The 18859-nt window shown below is 42.5% G+C and overlaps 2 protein-coding genes across 4 annotated transcripts; one reads left to right on the forward strand and one right to left on the reverse strand.

Moving 5' to 3' along the window:
• Positions 1 to 3160: 3160 nt before the first annotated feature.
• On the forward strand, positions 3161 to 5230 carry LOC127320948 (lactoylglutathione lyase GLX1). Its single transcript, XM_051350011.2, has 9 exons — positions 3161 to 3343; positions 3455 to 3650; positions 3733 to 3857; positions 3943 to 4007; positions 4112 to 4324; positions 4425 to 4472; positions 4554 to 4661; positions 4745 to 4885; positions 4982 to 5230. Exons 1-9 carry the CDS (start codon positions 3235 to 3237, stop codon positions 5021 to 5023), a joined length of 1047 nt encoding a protein of 348 aa, XP_051205971.1. The 5' UTR covers positions 3161 to 3234; the 3' UTR covers positions 5024 to 5230.
• Positions 5231 to 5615: 385 nt separating this feature from the next.
• Positions 5616 to 14805, reverse strand: LOC127320947 (casein kinase 1-like protein 4). 3 transcript variants are annotated; one of them, XM_051350009.2, is made up of 17 exons: positions 14573 to 14805; positions 14433 to 14473; positions 13138 to 13207; positions 12897 to 13045; positions 12491 to 12586; positions 12346 to 12416; positions 12153 to 12214; positions 11902 to 11965; positions 11021 to 11105; positions 10801 to 10927; positions 10632 to 10705; positions 10360 to 10414; positions 9662 to 9786; positions 9243 to 9449; positions 7725 to 8388; positions 6145 to 6588; positions 5616 to 6060 (listed from the first exon to the last, which is right to left on the reverse strand). In XM_051350009.2, exons 1-14 carry the CDS (start codon positions 14646 to 14648, stop codon positions 9294 to 9296), a joined length of 1251 nt encoding a protein of 416 aa, XP_051205969.1. In that variant the 5' UTR covers positions 14649 to 14805; the 3' UTR covers positions 5616 to 6060; positions 6145 to 6588; positions 7725 to 8388; positions 9243 to 9293. The 3 variants fall into 3 exon arrangements, with proteins under 3 accessions (XP_051205969.1, XP_051205968.1, XP_051205966.1); XM_051350008.2 differs by having other exon boundaries at positions 7725 to 8437; XM_051350006.2 differs by lacking the exon at positions 7725 to 8388.
• Between the last annotated feature and the right edge of the window lie 4054 nt (positions 14806 to 18859).

Raw genomic sequence — 18859 nt, forward strand, 5'->3', positions numbered from 1 at the left:
AATGCCTTTACTTTGAATTTATTGCTTTATGAGTTAACTCTTATGCAAGACTTATTGATGCTTGTCTTGAAAGTACTATTCATGAAAAGTTTTTGCTATATGATTCAGTTGTTTAGTCATTATCTTTACCATTGCTTTGAATCACTTCATTCATATCATATGCTTTGTAATAGTATGATCAAGGTTATGTAAGTAGCATGTCACTTCAGAAATTATCTTTGTTATCGTTTACCTACTCGAGGGCGAGTAGGAACTAAGCATGGGGATGCTGATACGTCTCCAACGTATCTATAATTTCTTATGTTCCATGCTTGTTTTATGACAATACCTACATGTTTTGTTCACACTTTATATCGTTTTGATGCATTTTCCGAAACTAACCTATTGACAAGATGCCGAAGTGCCAGTTCCTGTTTTCTGCTATTTTTGGTTTCAGAAATCTTACACAGGAAATATTCTCGGAATTGGACGAAATCAAGGCCCACGATCTTATAATTCCACGAAGCTTCCAGAACACCGAAGAGGGACCAGAGGGGAGCCAGGGAGGCCCCACACGTGGTGGCGGCGCGGCCAGAGGGGGGGGCGCGCCCCCATACTGTGTGGGCCCCCCGGGACCCTTCCGACTCCGCCTCTTCGCCTATTTAAGCCCTGGTGACCTAAAACTTCGACACAAATAAGCCACGATACGAGAAAAGTTCCAGAGCCGCCGCCATCGTGAAGCCAAGATTCGGGGGACAGAAGTCTCTGTTCCGGCACGCCGCCGGGAAGGGAATTGCCCCCGGAAGGCATCTCCATCGACACCACCGCCATCTTCATCACCGCTGCTGTCTCCCATGATGAGGAGGGAGTAGTTCTCCCTCGAGGCTGAGGGCTCTACCATAGCTATGTGGTTCATCTCTCTCTTTGTGATCTAGTTGAATATCATCTATGTGTTACTCTAGTGATGTTATTAAAGTAGTCTATTCCTCCTCCATGATGTAATGTTTACAGTGTGTGCATCATGTAGTACTTGGCATAGGTTATGATTGTAATCTCTTGTAGATTATGGAGTTAACTATTACTATGATAGTATTGATGTGATCTATTCCCCCTTTCATAGCCTGTCGGTGACGGTGTGTATGCTATGTTAGTACTCGGTATAATTGCGTTGGTCTGTCATGCACTCTAAGGTTACTTAAATATGAACATTGAATGTTGTGGAGCTTGTTAACTCCGGCATTGAGGTGATCTTGTAGCTCTACACAATTAATGGTGTTTATCATCCAACAAGAGAGTGTAGAGTAGTTTCAGTTATGTGATCAATGTTGAGAGTGTCCACTAGTGAAAGTAGGATCCCTAGGCCTTGTTTCCAAACATCGAATCTCCGTTTATTTACTGTTCTACTGCATGTTTGCTCGCTGCCATATTTATTTCAGATTCCTATTACCGCTCATATACATCCATATCACTTGTATTTCACTATCTCTTCGCCGAACTAGTGCACCTATACATCTGACAAGTGTATTAGGTGTGTTGGGGACACAAGAGACTTCTTGTATCGTGATTGCAGGGTTGCTTGAGAGGGATATCTTTGACCTCTTCCTCCCTGAGTTCGATAAACCTTGGGTGATTCACTTAAGGGAAAACTTGCTGCTGTTCTACAAACCTCTGCTCTTGGAGGCCCAACACTGTCTACAGGAAAAGAAGCCTATTGTGGATAGCACTCATCTCTTGATTCCTTCAATATTTTTGAATCTTTTTGCGGGAAAAGGGAGAGGAGATCTAGATTTACTATTCCACCAATCAAATCTTCTCTTAGTGAGGGGAAATCTCTAGATCTAGATCTTGGAGTCTTTTGTGGAATTCCTGCTTTGTTCTTCCTCTCTTATTCCCCGGTAATCTTTTGTAGCTTTGTTGAAATTCGGGAGTGAAGGACTTGAGCACTCGTGTTCTTGCCATTGCATTAGGTGCATTAGTTTGAATTCAAATGGAGATTCAGTCTCGTGAGAGTTCGTTGGTTATTTCTCTTGGGTGCTTGTACCCAGAGCTTGTACCTCTTGGGTTCTTGGAACCCTAGATGGCTTGTTGTCCTTTGTGGTGTTTTGGGCTTTCTGGTGTTGTGGCCTTTGCAGTGGTGTGGCCTATGTGGCGTTGTGATATTTGTGGCGGTGTGGTCTTAATGGAAATTGCTTGGGAGCCTCCAATTGTTGTGGAGTTTGCCATGTGACATTCGTGGAGTTTACTTGGGAGCTTCCAATTGAATTATGGAGCTCGCTCCAAACTTGTACGGGTTCAGTGACCACCCTTAAGGGTCTCTTAGTGGATCAAGTATTTCCCTTTTGATGGGAAGGCTTGAGGAGAATACGGTGCGCCATTGTGGCATTTGGAGTGCATTGTGCTTCCACACCACTCCAACGGAGAGTAGCATCCGCAAGGTTGTGAACTTCGGGATACATCGCATCGTCTCTGTGTGCCTCGGTTACTCGTCAACCCGATCTTATGCATTTTAGTTTGTGATAGCCTTCGTGCTTGATGGTCTATATCGTTTTGTCGCCTTGTTGCTTATCTTGCTTAGCATAGGTTGTTGATGCACGTAGATAAACTCTAATTCGTAGATTTTCGTTTAACAAGTAAAGCATTGGTTTTATTCCACTCTTGCTCAAACCCCCAACGTAGATGTTTTTAAACCCCCTATTAACCCCTCTAGGTAGCATCCTTGGTCTTTCAAAGGCCAATGAAGCAGCTTATTAGCTTGCTAAGAATGCATATATTTCCGGTATCTCTTATAATTGGATCTATTAGCCCTTAGGTTTATTCTTAGCAAGTTGGTGAATGATGTAACTTTGTTATCTCTCTAAAAAAAAGGGTCTTGGACTTCATCAGTGTTTTTTCATACTTTGATGCCCCAATTTGCAAATTCAACAGTTTGCTTGAAGAAAACAAGGGAAAATTATATACTTCCTCTGATTCATATTACTTGATGCTAATATAAATGTATCTAGACACATTTTAGTTGTAGATACATCAATTTTATTTTAGCATCAAGTAATTTTGATCGGAAATCGGATGGAGTAATAGAAACCAGTTAGTTTAGCAAAAACATAGGGAAATTTTAGAAGATCTGCCCGGGAGTGCATTGGTTCCATTTTGCGGGGTTACAAACGAGAAGCAGCCAGGAATTAAGGATAGCATGAGAAAGCCCCGCCAACCAAAAAAAAGGCCACGAGTCAGCACACCCGAAACACGCCGGGCACGATGAGGGCTCTCTACATGGCCGTCGGCCGTGGCGCCGTCGCCTGCGCCACCCCGGCCGCCGCTGTCCCCCGGAGATCGCTGCTCCTCTCCACCGCTGCCGCAGGTGCAGGTAAACTGACCGATGTCCCTTCCTCCGCGCCAACCGAGAACAGCCAAACAAAGAACGAGCATAGCTCCTGCATTGCATCCGGTTGATTCCATTTGTTGCTTCTCGGAGCAGCGCTGCAGTCGGAGCCGATCAGGCTTAGCGGCAGGAGCACGAGCGGCACGGCGAAGCTCCGGGCCTCGGCGGACGCCGCGCAGGCTGCGGCCACCTCGTTCGTCAGCAAAGAGGAGGCGTTCGCGTGGGCGAAGAAGGACAACAGGAGGCTCCTCCACGTCGTGTACCGCGTCGGCGACATCGACAGAACGATCAAGTCGGTACCATCTTCTTCTGCAACACCGGCACGGCGGCACTGTATTTTCTTAGCATACTCTGATGGGGCCTGGCTGATGCAGGTTCTACACGGAATGCCTGGGCATGAAGCTGCTGAGGAAGCGCGACATACCCGAAGAGAAATACACCAACGCTTTCCTCGGATACGGCCCGGAGGAGGCCCAGTTCGTCGTCGAGCTCACCTACAGTTACTCACATTACATATATTAATTATAAGGAGCACATTTTTTCTTCAGAATGTAGCCCTTTGCTGATGGACAAATCATCTGCAGACTACGGGGTCGACAAGTACGATATTGGAGCGGGCTTTGGTCATTTTGGCATCGCCACTGATGATGTAGGACTCCGGCCAGTTCATAGGCATTTGCTGTCATCCATTTCACACAAGTATGATGATGTTTACACGAATATGCCTTTAACTTTGATGGTTGATCGCTGTAGGTGTCAAAGACGGTTGAACTCATAAGGGCAAAGGGAGGCAAGGTGACGAGGGAACCAGGCCCAGTCAAGGGCGGGAAGACTGTCATCGCGTTCGTCGAGGACCCTGACGGCTACAAGTTTGAGATCCTCGAGAGGCCAGGGACACCAGAGCCATTGTGCCAGGTGATGCTCCGGGTCGGCGATCTCGATCGAGCCATAAGCTTCTACGAGAAGGTAGGCACTAGGCAGCTCAGCTCATGACAGTTACTCAGCTTCTTCTTCTGTCTCGGTCGGTTGGATCATCTCAGTGACTCCTCTTGTCGCCGAATTGTAGGCTTGTGGCATGGAGCTGCTACGGAAGCGAGACAACCCTGAATACAAGGTGAACAATCTTTGGGTGCATCATCTAATTAACAGCTTCTTGTACAGCGGCATACATTAAGCTGGACACGTTCTTGTGCAGTATACGGTAGCGATGATGGGGTACGGACCTGAAGACAAGAATGCGGTTCTGGAGCTGACCTACAACTACGGCATCACCGAATATGACAAGGGCAACGCGTACGGTCAGGTACGCGACACCCTTGCTTTTCAAATTCAGTAAAACCCAAGAGCCCGAATAGATGTCAAGAGCTGCCGCTATCCCTTTTGTAGATCGCCATTGGCACCGACGATGTCTACAAGACAGCCGAGGTGGTGAAGCTGTCAGGAGGGCAGGTAGTACGGGAGGCAGGCCCCTTGCCAGGGATCAACACCAAAATCACAGCTATTCTGGACCCTGATGGGTGGAAATCGGTATCGCCCACTCATTCTGATCTTCAGACGTTCTGTTTCTTTCAAATTGCTTGCTGAGCATCCAGACTAAAACCCTTGATCCATTTTGTTATGCAGGTGTTTGTCGACAATATAGACTTTGCCAAAGAACTGGAGTAGCCACGTGCAACAAGGGTTGATTATCAAGTTCTGTGTGACCATTGACTTCTCCTTTTTACCACCTCTGTAAACATGAGCACATCCACTTTGCAAAGAATTTTGTATTATCTAAATAATAACACATGGATGTCATCAAGAACCAACTACAGTTATAAAGTTGGCAGTTCCCATGGACAAGTTCAAAACCCAATTGATACAATTTCATAAGTTTGAAAAGTCTGTTGAAATGCATGCCTTTCAAAGCGGCAACATTTCCTCTACTTAAATGAATTTTCCCCAGATGAACCGGCAGCTTATTGTGCATCTAAAACGAGGAGGTTCTGGATGCAAAAGTTAAAAGTTGTTCATATCAAATGGACTGGAAGCAGAGGTAACGCGTGGACAGCACAGCTACTAGTAAAGAAACCAACAGGGTCAATGACAACAATGTGCAGTGCGCCACCCATCCTCATTTCCTCACCTCAAGAGTAACATTCCGATGGTCTTATAACCACACGCAAATCTGCAGAAAAATACAGCAAACATATGGCCTCTTTCTTCGTAATGGTATGAGCAGACATACAGACAAAGCCTGACTTCATTTGTACCTGTATGACTGAAAACATGAAGATTCTATAAAAATTACTCCATGAGAAACTAGTGAAACACAAATTCTTGGCAGTACCCAGCAGGGCTCACAATAGTACATCAATGATCATTTTAGCTCGGCTGAAAATATTACAGAAACCGGCAAGGCTTTCTTGCTCTGGTAGATTGAGTATGTGATCTCCTTTATCTTCATCTGCACCAGGTTAAGACAATGGAGGAGGATCTTTATCACCAGTTCTCACATGAACACAAAACCATTTGTATCAAAATCAGGCAAATTGTCAGAACCAGTCACAATAGTCATCCAGACACGCCCAGGATAACAAAACAATCACATCTTCCCAACTCACTCTTCATGATCCTTGTTGGGATCTGACACGAACATATTTGATGCTAAAGCCCATCTAAGTTGAATAAGACGCTGCTTTCTGCTTGCAGATTGAGAGCATCTGGTGAGAAAAATATATGGTGAGAAATCCAACCCCAGTAACTTATACCATGATGATGTCAAATAACAACTCAAGTGGACTTACAAGTTAAAGTAATTATAAGTTCAGAGGGAGATCCAAGTGAGACGTAAAAAGGGGGTGTTCATCATCGCACCGACGCTGCTCCCTAATTAAAGCTACAGGTATTCCAGTGAGTCACCAAGCTCTCTTTCAAAGAATACAGCACCAGTATTGTTACTGGCAAAGAACCCTGAATCAATGAGCCCAGATGAGGTCTCATATTGTACGGTCATATAGAACACAAAATAGGTTACTGCCATTCCTACGTTAGCTTCCAAGTATTATCCACATACTACTAATATGAAAAGGCGAATTCTTCACCACTGAATGATAACTGATGCTGATTTCATCGCAGCTTATCAACCATGTTTTCAGGTAGCAATCACCTCATGCAATACAGAGGATACCTTAAAAACCTGACAGGTTACACGTTGGCTCCAAATTTTCGGCTGAAACATATTCACTGAGCTGTAATACACAAGGAAAAAAACATGAGTGAGCCTAGTGTCATCACCAAATCAGGATACATCAACTTTGAGAATATGATACAGCTATAGCAAATAAATAAACAATCAGGTTCCATGAGACTTGCGCCATCATGCTTAATACTGCAGCTAGAGAAAAGGATTGTCCTTCAGACAGGAATTCTTCTGATGATAATAGATGCCCTCCCGGTACATGTTTTTGGGTAAAATGCGTTATTTATTAGCCTTTATTATAGAAATCATAAAACAGCTTTGTATTGACCAACTAATTTGGCAAAGGGGTTACGACAAAGCAAATATTTTCTCCAGCACATGGTTCCACAGCACAGCAGTCCCAAATGGGTCACTTGTTTGCCGTACAGCCAAGGTTAACCATGGTATAAAATCCTTTGTTTGCAAGACCCAAGCCATAATTACAACCATTGTGTTTCAAAACCACAATCCACAGTGTTTCGACACATGTATTTTCTTTCGCTTGATAATGTTGATGCCACCAGTCCATAAGCACTATGGTAACACAACGAAGAGAAGATGTTTCCGGAGCAGTAGTTACCGCCAACATAATTCAAATTAACTGGTGGTTACGGCAACATTACCAGCCACTGGACTAGTTACAAAAGTTTGGCGACCAATCTAGCCAGACAGTGAATTCAAGGTCCGTTCTAGCACCAAACGCAACTATGCAATGGGCAGCGTGAGTACAAGAAACGAATAAAAGAGACAACTCTGTGGCTGGTAGAAGTTCAAATCAGCTGGGCTATGATCTCCCAGAAAACAGCACCACTGCTTGATGACTCATTACGAACAAGATGTGACCGACTGCTTCAGGACTATCATGTCTGTCAGGAAGATCACACGAGGCACACCCAGCATTGAGATTTATCTTTGGGAGGAGGGAGCTCCACAGCTTCAGTGCACAGCGCATCGCTCGCATGTTAAAGGCAGCAACAACCGGCAGCTAGGACTTCTCCACCATGCTCGTCGTCAAAGGCTCCATCAGTGTTTACCTTGCAAAGCCCGGCTCAGCTCAGGTGGAACCCATCGGTCCGGTCTACCATTCACTTGTGAAAAGAATCCATTACAACAAGTATAAACTTATGTTGCTTGATGGTGGCTTACCAATCAGATCCACAAAATGGCCATGTGGCAATATTGTGAAAGCAGTTCCAGAATTCTGCCGTGTTCCATGTCAAACACGAAATCTCAGTCTTTTGCCTGCCTCCAGCTGAAGTTTTGTTTCAGCAAACTCACCATCACAATAAGAAGAAACATGCTTTTGAGTCTGCAGTGCTAGTAAACTACCAGGATATCCTGCACTACAACACGCTCGCAGAATGGAAGCTTAGGATGAATTGCTACACATCCACGGGTTAGCCACCAGCAGCCATCTGTGCTTTACCTCCTTAAACCACAGGAAAAGATTGCGACCTCTTCATCAAATCGGCGGTGCAACAGGCAGATGGTGTCAATGTCAAAGTTTGCAGAGGTTCAGCCGGAGCAGATGGACTTTTTGTGTGCCAAATGCCAGATTAAGTGATAAAAAACAACATGGGCATGGCCACTTCCACAACAGTTTCCAGTCAGCCGCTGGTCTGCCCTGTACCTCCAGTAGTACCACCCTCGGAAAAACTTGCCACATGAACTTTGCAAGTATTCTTTGACAGAGAAACTTCCTCTTTGGGGTCGAGCAATCGAGTCCTCCTGCCCATCGAAGATAGGGATCCACAGCACCTCTGCATCGCTTTCCCCATGGTCTGTCACACCAGTGGTTCATCCCAGTTGCCTGTCACCGGGCAGATCGGTTCAGTCATAGTTGAGAGGAGATGGCTTCCCTGCAAAGCCTTGCTAGCTCATGAGAAGGTGATCACAAAGAATTCCCATTATGCACCCCTAAGAGTGTAGAGATGGTAGTGGCAACAGAATTATCCAAAGATAGGGAAGAGGAAGGTGGTTAACTCACTAATACTCCCTCCGTCCACCAATAAGTGTACGTTTCCCTTTTTGGAAGTCATATTTTCAAATTTGACTAAAATTTTACACAAAAATAGCAACATATGTGACATCAAATTATTATATTATTGAACTACATATCAAGATCAATCTAGCGATATTAATTTAGTGTCATAAATGCTTCTACTTTTTCTAGGAAGTTGGTCAAAGTTAATAAGTTTGACTTAAGACATGTCCAAACATACACTCATTTGAGGACAGAGGGAGTAAGCCTGATCTCATAACCATGTTGTTTTAGTTGATTGATAATAAGCACTTTGTATTTATTAGTTTATTTCATTATGGATTAAAGATTTTGTCCTCAACTTTATTAAACCACAATCTAGTTATTGGACTTCAACTTATTTATCTAATCTCTTGATCTTCGGATGCTTCAACTGCAGTGTGGACAGGACACTAACAGGTGATTATAAAAATCAATATAACCCAACCTGCAAGCAGTGACAGACTACTAGAAGTAACATTAGAGCCTGACATATATGATAAGAGATATTTTGTTGCACAAACCAATAAAACAAAAGGTGACATAGAAGTAAAATTTCAATATAATCACGGCACCAACATAATTTTTCATACCCTACACATATGAAAGGCAAAAGCACATAACAGAACTGAAGGTGGTCTCACCAATGGTTTAATAAATAGACCATCATGAACTGGAGCCAGCTGATCTGAGTGTTAAAGTTGGTTTGAAGGCCCTTGATTATTAGTTCCATGATTGTGGGGGTCAACAAGCCCCTGTGTTTTCGAGATTGATATATTCTTCCTTTGGGCATCAGCATTACCAGATGATGTCGATTGCAGAAATGCATTATCGGTGCTAGCACCCAACCTCTGTAGCAACAAAAGAAGAAATATTACAACCAAAAGGTAGACACTAAATTTTGGGTAGTAGAGTAAATATTCCCATTGGGTTAAAAAAAGGGTAAGGCTGTAAGAGTCCATGAACACATTTCTGAACTTCATGAGCAGTTAAATTACTCAGAGGTGACATCAAACATTCAGTTATGGAAACTGGATATTTTCATCATCAATAAGGGCATTACCAATTTATCAGAATGTCGATTATTTGAACGGCTGTTCTCGGCACTAGATCTTATTTGCATTCTGATTGCCGGGCGTTGTTCTGCTTCAAGCTGACCAGAGGCTTCAGCTGCCCGTGAACCACTGACTGAAAACAATTTGAAGCGACAACCATGAGAATGTAGTTCTCAACCTATAAAAGGTGTATTTAAAGGGAAAGTACAATACATTTCCAGGAGCACATGCTGCCAGGTCAATAAACAGACCTAGGACATAAAAACTATGTACTCATTGTACCATGATATGTGCACCTGCATTTTTGGTGAAAAATATCAACTACGATGCACAGTACATATGTGCACCTGCATTTTTGGTGAAAAATGTCCACTATGATGCACAGTACACATATAGTTGCTATATGATCTCGTTATCCCTTGTACATCACACAAATGGATATATTTTCAAACATAAAAGCTGCAAGTGCACATATTCCATAATGTGCATCCAAAAATCTGTGTTTTCCAATTATTTTAAAGATGAGAATCCATACTGATCATGAAAGTAATTTCAGAAAAGTATATGAAGATAACCGAGAATAATCTTGTAGGGCAGTCAACCAGCCAATACTAAGGATGCTTTGATCAACTATAACTCACTGATACAAGGGGAAAATGGTATTGAAAAATAATACTGATAGTACTGATACTAAGAAAATTGCTACCTTGGTGCTTGTCCATATTAATTGGAGCCTGCCTGCTACTTACACCTGGATCTTGCTGTCATTGGAGAGAGAAATTAGCTAAGGCAATAAAAGTGTTCACCGAATGTAAGGTAAAAGGGAAAAATACTACTGTCATTCCATAAAATGAATCAAAACCTAGTATAAGATGCTTTATTTTCCAACAGTATTCCATCATTTTAAAAGAAAAAAAATGTAACCAATTCTATGATTATGTGATGGTGAAAAGCTGTTACACCCGAAAAAATACATACCTGTTGAGCCTTCACCTTCTGGGTTTGCTTACACTTCAATAATGTCCAGTCAAAGACATGGTCAAATGCGTAACCTGCAGTTGTACAAATATTCAATAAGTAACTGAGCAGAGATTACAGAATTCAAAATGAAGATGATGTATTTAATAGTGCCTCTGATGCTATACACCTTCACGGTCAGACAGATCTCTAAAGAGCCGTCGCAGAAATCCATAGTCTGGCCGTTGATCAAATGTCAATGAATGGCAATAGTGGAAATAAGACGCAAATTCCACAGGGTGTGATTTACATAAAACCTGTGACAAGAAAACGGATGAGCACTCTCCAACAATGGCATAAACAGGTCCAAAGACATTCTGCAAAAATAAAAAAATGTAGGCTTAAACAACCTCGATAGGTGTTGAAAGTTTCTTCTCACTTATTTTGTCATACTTCTGCTTCTTTGTAGCAGCTTTCAAACCCTGCCAAGGAAGACTGGACAGAACATATAAAATTACACAGAGATCATATAAAGACAAGTCAATGAGCAAATGTAAGGGTATGTCCAAAACTCCAAATTAACATCAAAGCGACCTGGCTTGTTGATTACAGCAGTAATACTGACAATAGATACAAGTCTTACGCAGTGTTACTTAATACAAAAGATGTCAGCAACATATCCGTCTTAATAATGAAAATGCTCTATAGCTTTTATTGATCTGCCACAACAAGGTGTTACAAACAAGCTATCAAGACTTAAGTTGTCATTAATGTTGATCCTAATGTTGACTGTGACATTTGTGAATCGTCATCCAACTGGTAAGTTGCATCGTTGCCTTGCGATTTGTGTAGAGATACTATGCCTCAATTCTCAAAATAAATGCTGTGACTCGTTCACGAATTGACAGACATCTGATAGATGAAATAATATTCAGAACCACGTATATTTTATCTATCATAATTATGCATCAAGTATTTACCTAACCTTCTATCATTTGTGGTGGTAAAGGTGTCATCTGGGTATTCCTAACAAACTTACCTTTCTTCACACAGAGATCAAATGTACAAAGTAATCAAGATCAAAGCTAACTGACCTATTGATAATGATGCTAATACAGGGGTTAGATATACTTAGGCCTACATTGCTACATGAGTCTTAACGAAAGTGTTGGCCACACATAGTTTTCAATAATGAACATGGATACACTTGCGGATCTTTATTATTCCGACATAACGAGAAAGAAAGAAAAAGAACTAAGTATATATGTTTCTTCATACAGAAGAGTCTTACCTTCCCCTCAGAAAATACAACAGAACATATCCAATGGACTCCAAATCATCCCTTCGGCTTTGCTCTGGTACGTGGTAACAATACTAAGTTGAGTGATAGACATCAAAAGATAGCAATAAAAAGGCATCTATTTTATTGCAGTGTCAAAAGCACAGTAATGAGCCTGGTAATCAAAATACTATACATATGATTCATGTATCTAGGATGACAACAAGAAAAAGAAAGACAAATAGTATGGTCCTCTTGCTCACCAATCCCAAGATGAGTGTTGCAACTTGCATAGCGAGCTGTTCCAGTCAAGTTTTTATTTTCTCTGAAATGGGGTAAGTATGTTATGAGTAATCAGAGAACACATGGGATACCACAAATATTAGGAGATCAAATAAACAACAAAAACAAAATTAAGATAGTCAAAGGGAACTTGGCTTTAAATAATTATCCCACCTATAAGGTATGTGGCGATTGGTGGTTGAGTCACGGTATCTTTTTGCAAGTCCAAAGTCAATGATGTAGACCTAAGAGTTGGATCACAAATTAAGCACGATGAAGACTAATAGCAGCTGAATTGTCAGTGGCCGCGTGTACACACCTGATTTGCTTTTCGACCAAGGCCCATAAGGAAGTTATCGGGCTTGATATCTCTGTGCAAATACCCCTTGGAGTGCAGAAACTCTATTCTTGTTATCTGCAGGGGTAAATGAGTAAAACTAATAAAACAAGCAAACAACATAATATGAAAGGGTCCTGCAGGCTGTATATAGGATTATAGGTAAAGCAGAAAATAGTTGTAGAGTACTAATCAAGAACAATTTCAAAAGGCAGATTTTAGACTTATCCTTTGGCTACAGTTTTTTTTAACTATGTGATGCATAGTAAAAGCATTAGCATCATTCCACAAATGGAAATCAACAGAAGAATTATAACACAATCATAACTGCCTCACTAATTCATCATTAGCAAATGAACAATAGCTGAAGATTATTTTTGGCTATTACCATCTGATCTGCCAACATCAAAACTGTCTTCAGTGAGAATCTCCGGCCGCAATAAACAAACAAATCCTCGAGACTTGGCCCAAGCAAATCAATAACAAGAACATTTTCCTCGCCATCAATTCCACACCATTTTATGTTTGCAATACCAGCTACAAGAATCCACAAGTACCAAGAATTATTGCTTGAACTTATGGTACAGTAGTTCATACAATAAAAAAACAGTAACAGTTTGAAGACATACTCCCTCCCTGAAGAGCATTATACAGCTTGGCCTCATAAAGCAATTGGGGGTGATTGGTTTTACTGTTTTCCTGAACATTAATGAATGCAGCATAAATCAGAACAATGGTGGGGATACGAAAACCAAGAAAAACGGTATTTACTAAAGAAAAACATGCTTTAAAATGTATAGAATGTTTTCACCATTGTTTCTACTCTGATTCCAGTAAACAAATATGAAGAACCTCTCAGGACAAATCCAAAAAGGAAAAAATGAAACTGGCCCCAATATTGTCAGGGTGCTCCGGTGAATCACACGAGCATTATGCCCCAAGGTAGTGCTATGGAGAGAAAACATGAACACAGGATGAGAGACCACTACCCATTCAATCTAGTTCATAACCCAAAAGCAGACTGAGTTATGGGCCATGCAGAGATTTTGTTGAATTATCTTGTTATGCATTCTTTTTGTTCTAAAAAATAGTGTAGGCAGCGCGTAGGCAATGAGAAGCAGCGCAATGCTGTGATTCAGTCAGGAAGGTGGTCCATGAAGAGCAGAAGAACTCGTGGAGTCGTGAGTCCTAAGTAGAAGAAATTAGTCCATCCGGCCCAGGAAAGAAATATAAAAGGCAGGAAGTGGCCGCCTGCCAAGCGCCTGCTGCTTTGTTGAACTCTATGTATTATAGTGATCTGGAGCTGTTTCCACACTCATAAAGCCCAATATGTTATTTACAGATGGAAAATGCATGTGTTGTTGGTTGCTGTGTTAAATAGTTGCTACTGCTATAGTCACAATTAAAAAAATTAGCACCATGTGCATCAGCTGCTCATAATCCAATGAAATGAAAAAGTGCAACACAACTAACCGCTGGCCTATTAACTGACAGCTGGACAAGTAGCACTGTGTCTAGCACAAACAAAATGCCTTTTCAAAACCGGAGTAAGCTATCTTGCAGAAAACTCCAAACCATGACTGTATCAAGCCATGAACGATGAACCCACTGAGGGTGACCCAAAAAGGCAGCAATATTTTGCACAAGCCATGAAAGTTGAACAGCAAAAAATCATCCCAATGAACTAACCAGGAAGGCACATTAAGCGATTCTATGTTTCTAATAATCGATCAATACAGAAACACAAGTTGAATCCCAAAAATCCTGGCATTCTAACACGCACAGCAATCAGCAGATTAATAAAGTGACAGTATATGTGCAGCCCAACGGGTACACCTCCAGGTAATCAGTGGCACCAGACGCCACAATCCCAAAAAGGATTGAACAAAACCTATGTAACACAAGCGGGGGAGAAGGAGCTCACGATCTTGACGGCGACGATCTCGTACGTGTCGACGTGCGTCGCTGCAGAGAGAAGTCAACGAAGCCCGTAAGATATCCATGAACATGGTTTATGGAGCCACTGGAGGAAGGAAATCGAAGGTGGGGGGATGGAGGTCGAACCGAGGTAGATCTCCCCGAAGGAGCCGCTCCCGATCTTGCGGCCCAGCTTATACTTGCTGCCGACGATCCGATCCATGGAGCCGCTGCCGCGGCGGCTAGTGGAAGCTAGGGTTTGGAGTAGGGAAAGGGCGAGGAGGAAGTTGGGAGGGGGAGCAAAGGAGGCTGAAGCTTCTAGAAGGGTTGGAGTGGATTAGATTTGCTGTTTTGTTTTGTCTGGCCGCGCTATTTGGGAAGGTAGGAAATGCCTGCCAGGCAGGAATGGGATTTTCTGGAGCGATTTGCTTTGGTTTTCTTTATTTATTTTTTTGAAAAAGGACCTTGGCATTAAGAGAAATATCGAACGGTACAAAGCACATCAATAAAAAAGAAAATTACAACGAAATCCTTGAGATGTCCTTCGTCGTCAACCTATAGACTGTGTCGACGGCTACCACTCCTCCCTAAGCCGGCTTGACGTTGTTCGATGCGGATGGAAAGTCGTCAAACGGGTCAAGAAGACCACATCCGTCCCAGAGACGAGGAAGAAGGAATAACCGTCGATTAAGCTCCATGACCATCTGAAGATCCCCCAGCCAGAAGAGGTCCTCGAGAACCACACCACTCCCACAAGTTTCACGACGTCGTCGCCAAGATGGGGCTGAAGCCGGGGAGACTTTATTGGAGAAGACGCCGCCGCCACCACCTGAGTGCCGCCCCACCAAACCTTCACCCTAAAACTAGAAAACGGATCCCTCCCGTTGACGAGGGCTAGATCCACCCCTCATCCATGGCCCGAAGGCCACAGACTTGGGATAGATTGGCGGCGCCAATGGGAGGCAGCTGGAATCGCGATCGCTTTGGTTTCCTTTACGGCATGTACCATGTTAGAAGTCTCTTCTCTTAGGAGTCCACGTCATCTAGAGAAGACACTAAATACAAATGCTACAATACATTATCTCTTATTATTATTTCTAGCTATAAATAAGAATCAATTAAATTTTAGGAAAATATTGAATTACTAAGGGAAGATAAATGGTACAATGGAAAAAATAGCCTTCTCTTATATATTATAAGAGATCATAGTTCCTTTTTACACAGATATAATTTCCTTTTCTTGTAGTTTTTTTCATTTTTCTAAAAGGCCGTTGCTACACCAAAGTCTTACCTCGTTTTGACTTAGGACGAATCCAACTCTTTTGTCTGGGAACGATCGAGCTGCAGCGGTACTTCTAAAAGATTTGTTTAGTTGAGAACATTTTCGATCGAAAAAATTCTCGTTTTTTCTAATGATGCTAATTTTGTACCAGCAATCTTCATATGTTTGAAGTAATTTTTGTCAAAGACAAAACACGAAAAATGTCTTATTCATTGAAATAGAGGGAATATATTGTAAACGGTTACAGCTTTGATATCTGACCTATTGGTGGCAAACATCATGTTGCTCTATCACATCCAAGGGGAAAACTTGCATCCCTTGTGAGATTATTTAAGTTCCTATGCAGTTGTATAATAAAGATCAACCTTTAGAGCTAGCATGTAAACGTTACATGAGTGTCTCGGTATGGTACACATTTTAACTTAGTACTATATAAAAAAAGCATCCAAGGCCAATTGAAAGAGGCGCATGCCATCGATGCGCATCGGAAGGCCAGCAATGAACCTCCTCTCCACGTGATGGGCCTACTACTATTCAATGTAGAGTAACATCACTATCGCGTTTGAGCCCACTGCTGCACATCACTTTTCCAAAAACCACTGCATGTCACTTTTTCGTGAACATCGTTGCATCTGCATGCATGGAGTTGGAGGTTCTCTCATTGCTTACATGGTAGAACCCACCAAACCGACTTCTCTCTGCTATGTTCACACGATTTTGTACATGTAAATATGTTCCACTTCTTGTTAAAATGTAAATTAAGTAATATTGGTTCAAATTAATAGTTTTCTTATGTAACATGGTTAGCAACAATTTTTGTGTGAATCAATAAAATTTGGTTTTTTACTGAGGGAAAACGTGCTGCTGTGGTATGATGAGCACAGCAGCAAGTTTTCCCTTAGTAAGAAACCAAGATTTAAACGACCAGTCGGAGAAAGACGTGACTTCTGAAGATGTTGCTAGCTGACTATTGGCAGGGCGCACTACCGGCGTCAGCAATAGCGTGGAACCTGCACACAACACAACCAAAATACTTTGCCTCAACTTACAGTGAGGTTGACAATCTCACCGATTTCACTGAACACAAAGGATTAAATGTATTGAGTGGGAGGCGATGTTTGCAGTAAATAAAGAGAACAGAGCTTACAGTAAGTAAACAGAGCGGGATTGCAGTGGTTCAATTTATCAGTGTAAAGGAAAGGATCGGGATCCACAGTTCACTAGATGTGTCTCTCCATAAAGATAAATAACATGTTGGGTGAACAAATTACAGTTGGGTAATTGACAGAATACCGACCATACATAACAAGATGATTACTATTAGATTCGTTTGGGTATTACAACATAGGGTTTTCTGTTCTCGTGCCCCTGGTTCGTTAGTTGTGCTCAGTTTTCCCCAGCCTCTTAACTTTTCCTCAGTTTTTCACTCCCTCTAGTTTGAAACCCCTCACAGACGCTCGGATGGGAGGGTTGCCGTCAGGTCAGAGGCCTTACCGTTACCGTTAATCTGACGGGTGGGGCTGCACAGAGGGCAGTTCCTCTCTGACCGTCTCGTGCTGACGGGTAGCCATCCATTTGTCGCTGACGCGTGGGCCGTTTTATTTCCTGACTGTATACGCGGTGCTGCCAATGATAAATGAGGCCGCTCTATAGGGCTGCCGCAGCCAATGACCAGCGGAGTCGTCTATTTTTCAGGAAAAGACATATATTGCCGCTTTGTGGGGCTGCCGCAGCCAATGACCAGTGGGGTCGTCTATTTATTTAGAGAAAATCATATATTACCGCTCTGTGGGGCCTCCGCAGCCAATAACCGTTGGGGACGTCTATTTATTTAGAGAATATCATATAGAGCCGCTTTGTGGGGCCGCCTCAGCCAATGGCAGGTGACTATTTTCGCAGCTTAATCTAAAGTGAATCTTATGCTAAACATGGTGCATCCCGACGGTGACCTAGCAGTGGCGGCGAGCATAGCCGTTCTGACCATGCCGATATCGGCATCGTTTGGAGGCTGTGGTGCTCGAATCATGGTGGAAATTGCGATATTATTTTTTACATGCATAATATATAGAAAATAGCTAGATCTCTAAATCGATGCATATGAAGCTACATATATATTCTTGGTCATAATCCCCTTATCTAAAGGGGATGGATGCATGGCTTCATGTCGTCGTCGCTTTCATCGTTAGTATCTTCGTCATCCGAGTAGTAGTACTTCCTGCACATTGTTCTGTCGAACACCTTCACTTTGAGCACATCATCGCCTTCATATTTGAAGTGTACGAAGCAGCCGAAATCCACACCGTGCGCGATGGCGAAATTCTCCCAGCCCATGTCGAGGTACATCCAGCCTTGGCCATCAAATAGGATCTCCACGGTCCAGAAACGAGGACCACAGTCAGCTGCTCGCAGATACACCTTAGCTGGCTCCTGGCCGTCAAGATAGTCCGCAAACTTTTTTGGGAGTGCTTGCAAAGAGATCGAGCGCCGATCGTTTGAAATTAAAGGTTTTTTAGAACATGCCCATAATTAATCGCATGCATCATATATGTGGGAACGCGTATGTACCTTCTTGACCAAAGGGTCTTCATAGACGACGATGAAGAACTCCTCTATGATCAATGGCAGTGTTGACGGTGGTGGTGACAATGATGATGATCCACCACCCCGCCCGCCCCTTTCCCTTTCGGTCCGCGTCCGAGACGTGGAAGCCATGTCAAGGGATCAAGTGTATGTGAACGAAGAAGATGGAGGCAGAACCTATTGACACAAGGGATGGCTGTTATGGGTGTTTATAAGGGAGAGATGACCATTGTAGGGGTTTACACAATAAATTAATGAGGAGGTTACCGTTGTGGGGGTTTACACAATAAATTAAGGAGGAGATGACCGTTGTGGGGGTATATATCTCAACAAAAAAGTAATGCAGACTATCTTGACGGAAATGGAACTTCGTGATTTAGTTTATCATTTTACCGTGAAAAGTAATGCCTAAAAGAAATGGTAATTCGTGATAGTTTATCATTTTACCGTAATGGCTACAAGAAATCGGTGATTGTTCATCATTTTTTGCGTGAAAAGTAATGGCTACAAGAAATGGGTGATGGTGTATCATTTTTTGCGTGAAAAATAATCGCTACAAGAAATCGGTGATG

This window comes from Lolium perenne, chromosome 6 (assembly GCF_019359855.2).
Source record: "Lolium perenne isolate Kyuss_39 chromosome 6, Kyuss_2.0, whole genome shotgun sequence".
NCBI classification, from domain to species: Eukaryota; Viridiplantae; Streptophyta; class Magnoliopsida; order Poales; family Poaceae; genus Lolium; species Lolium perenne.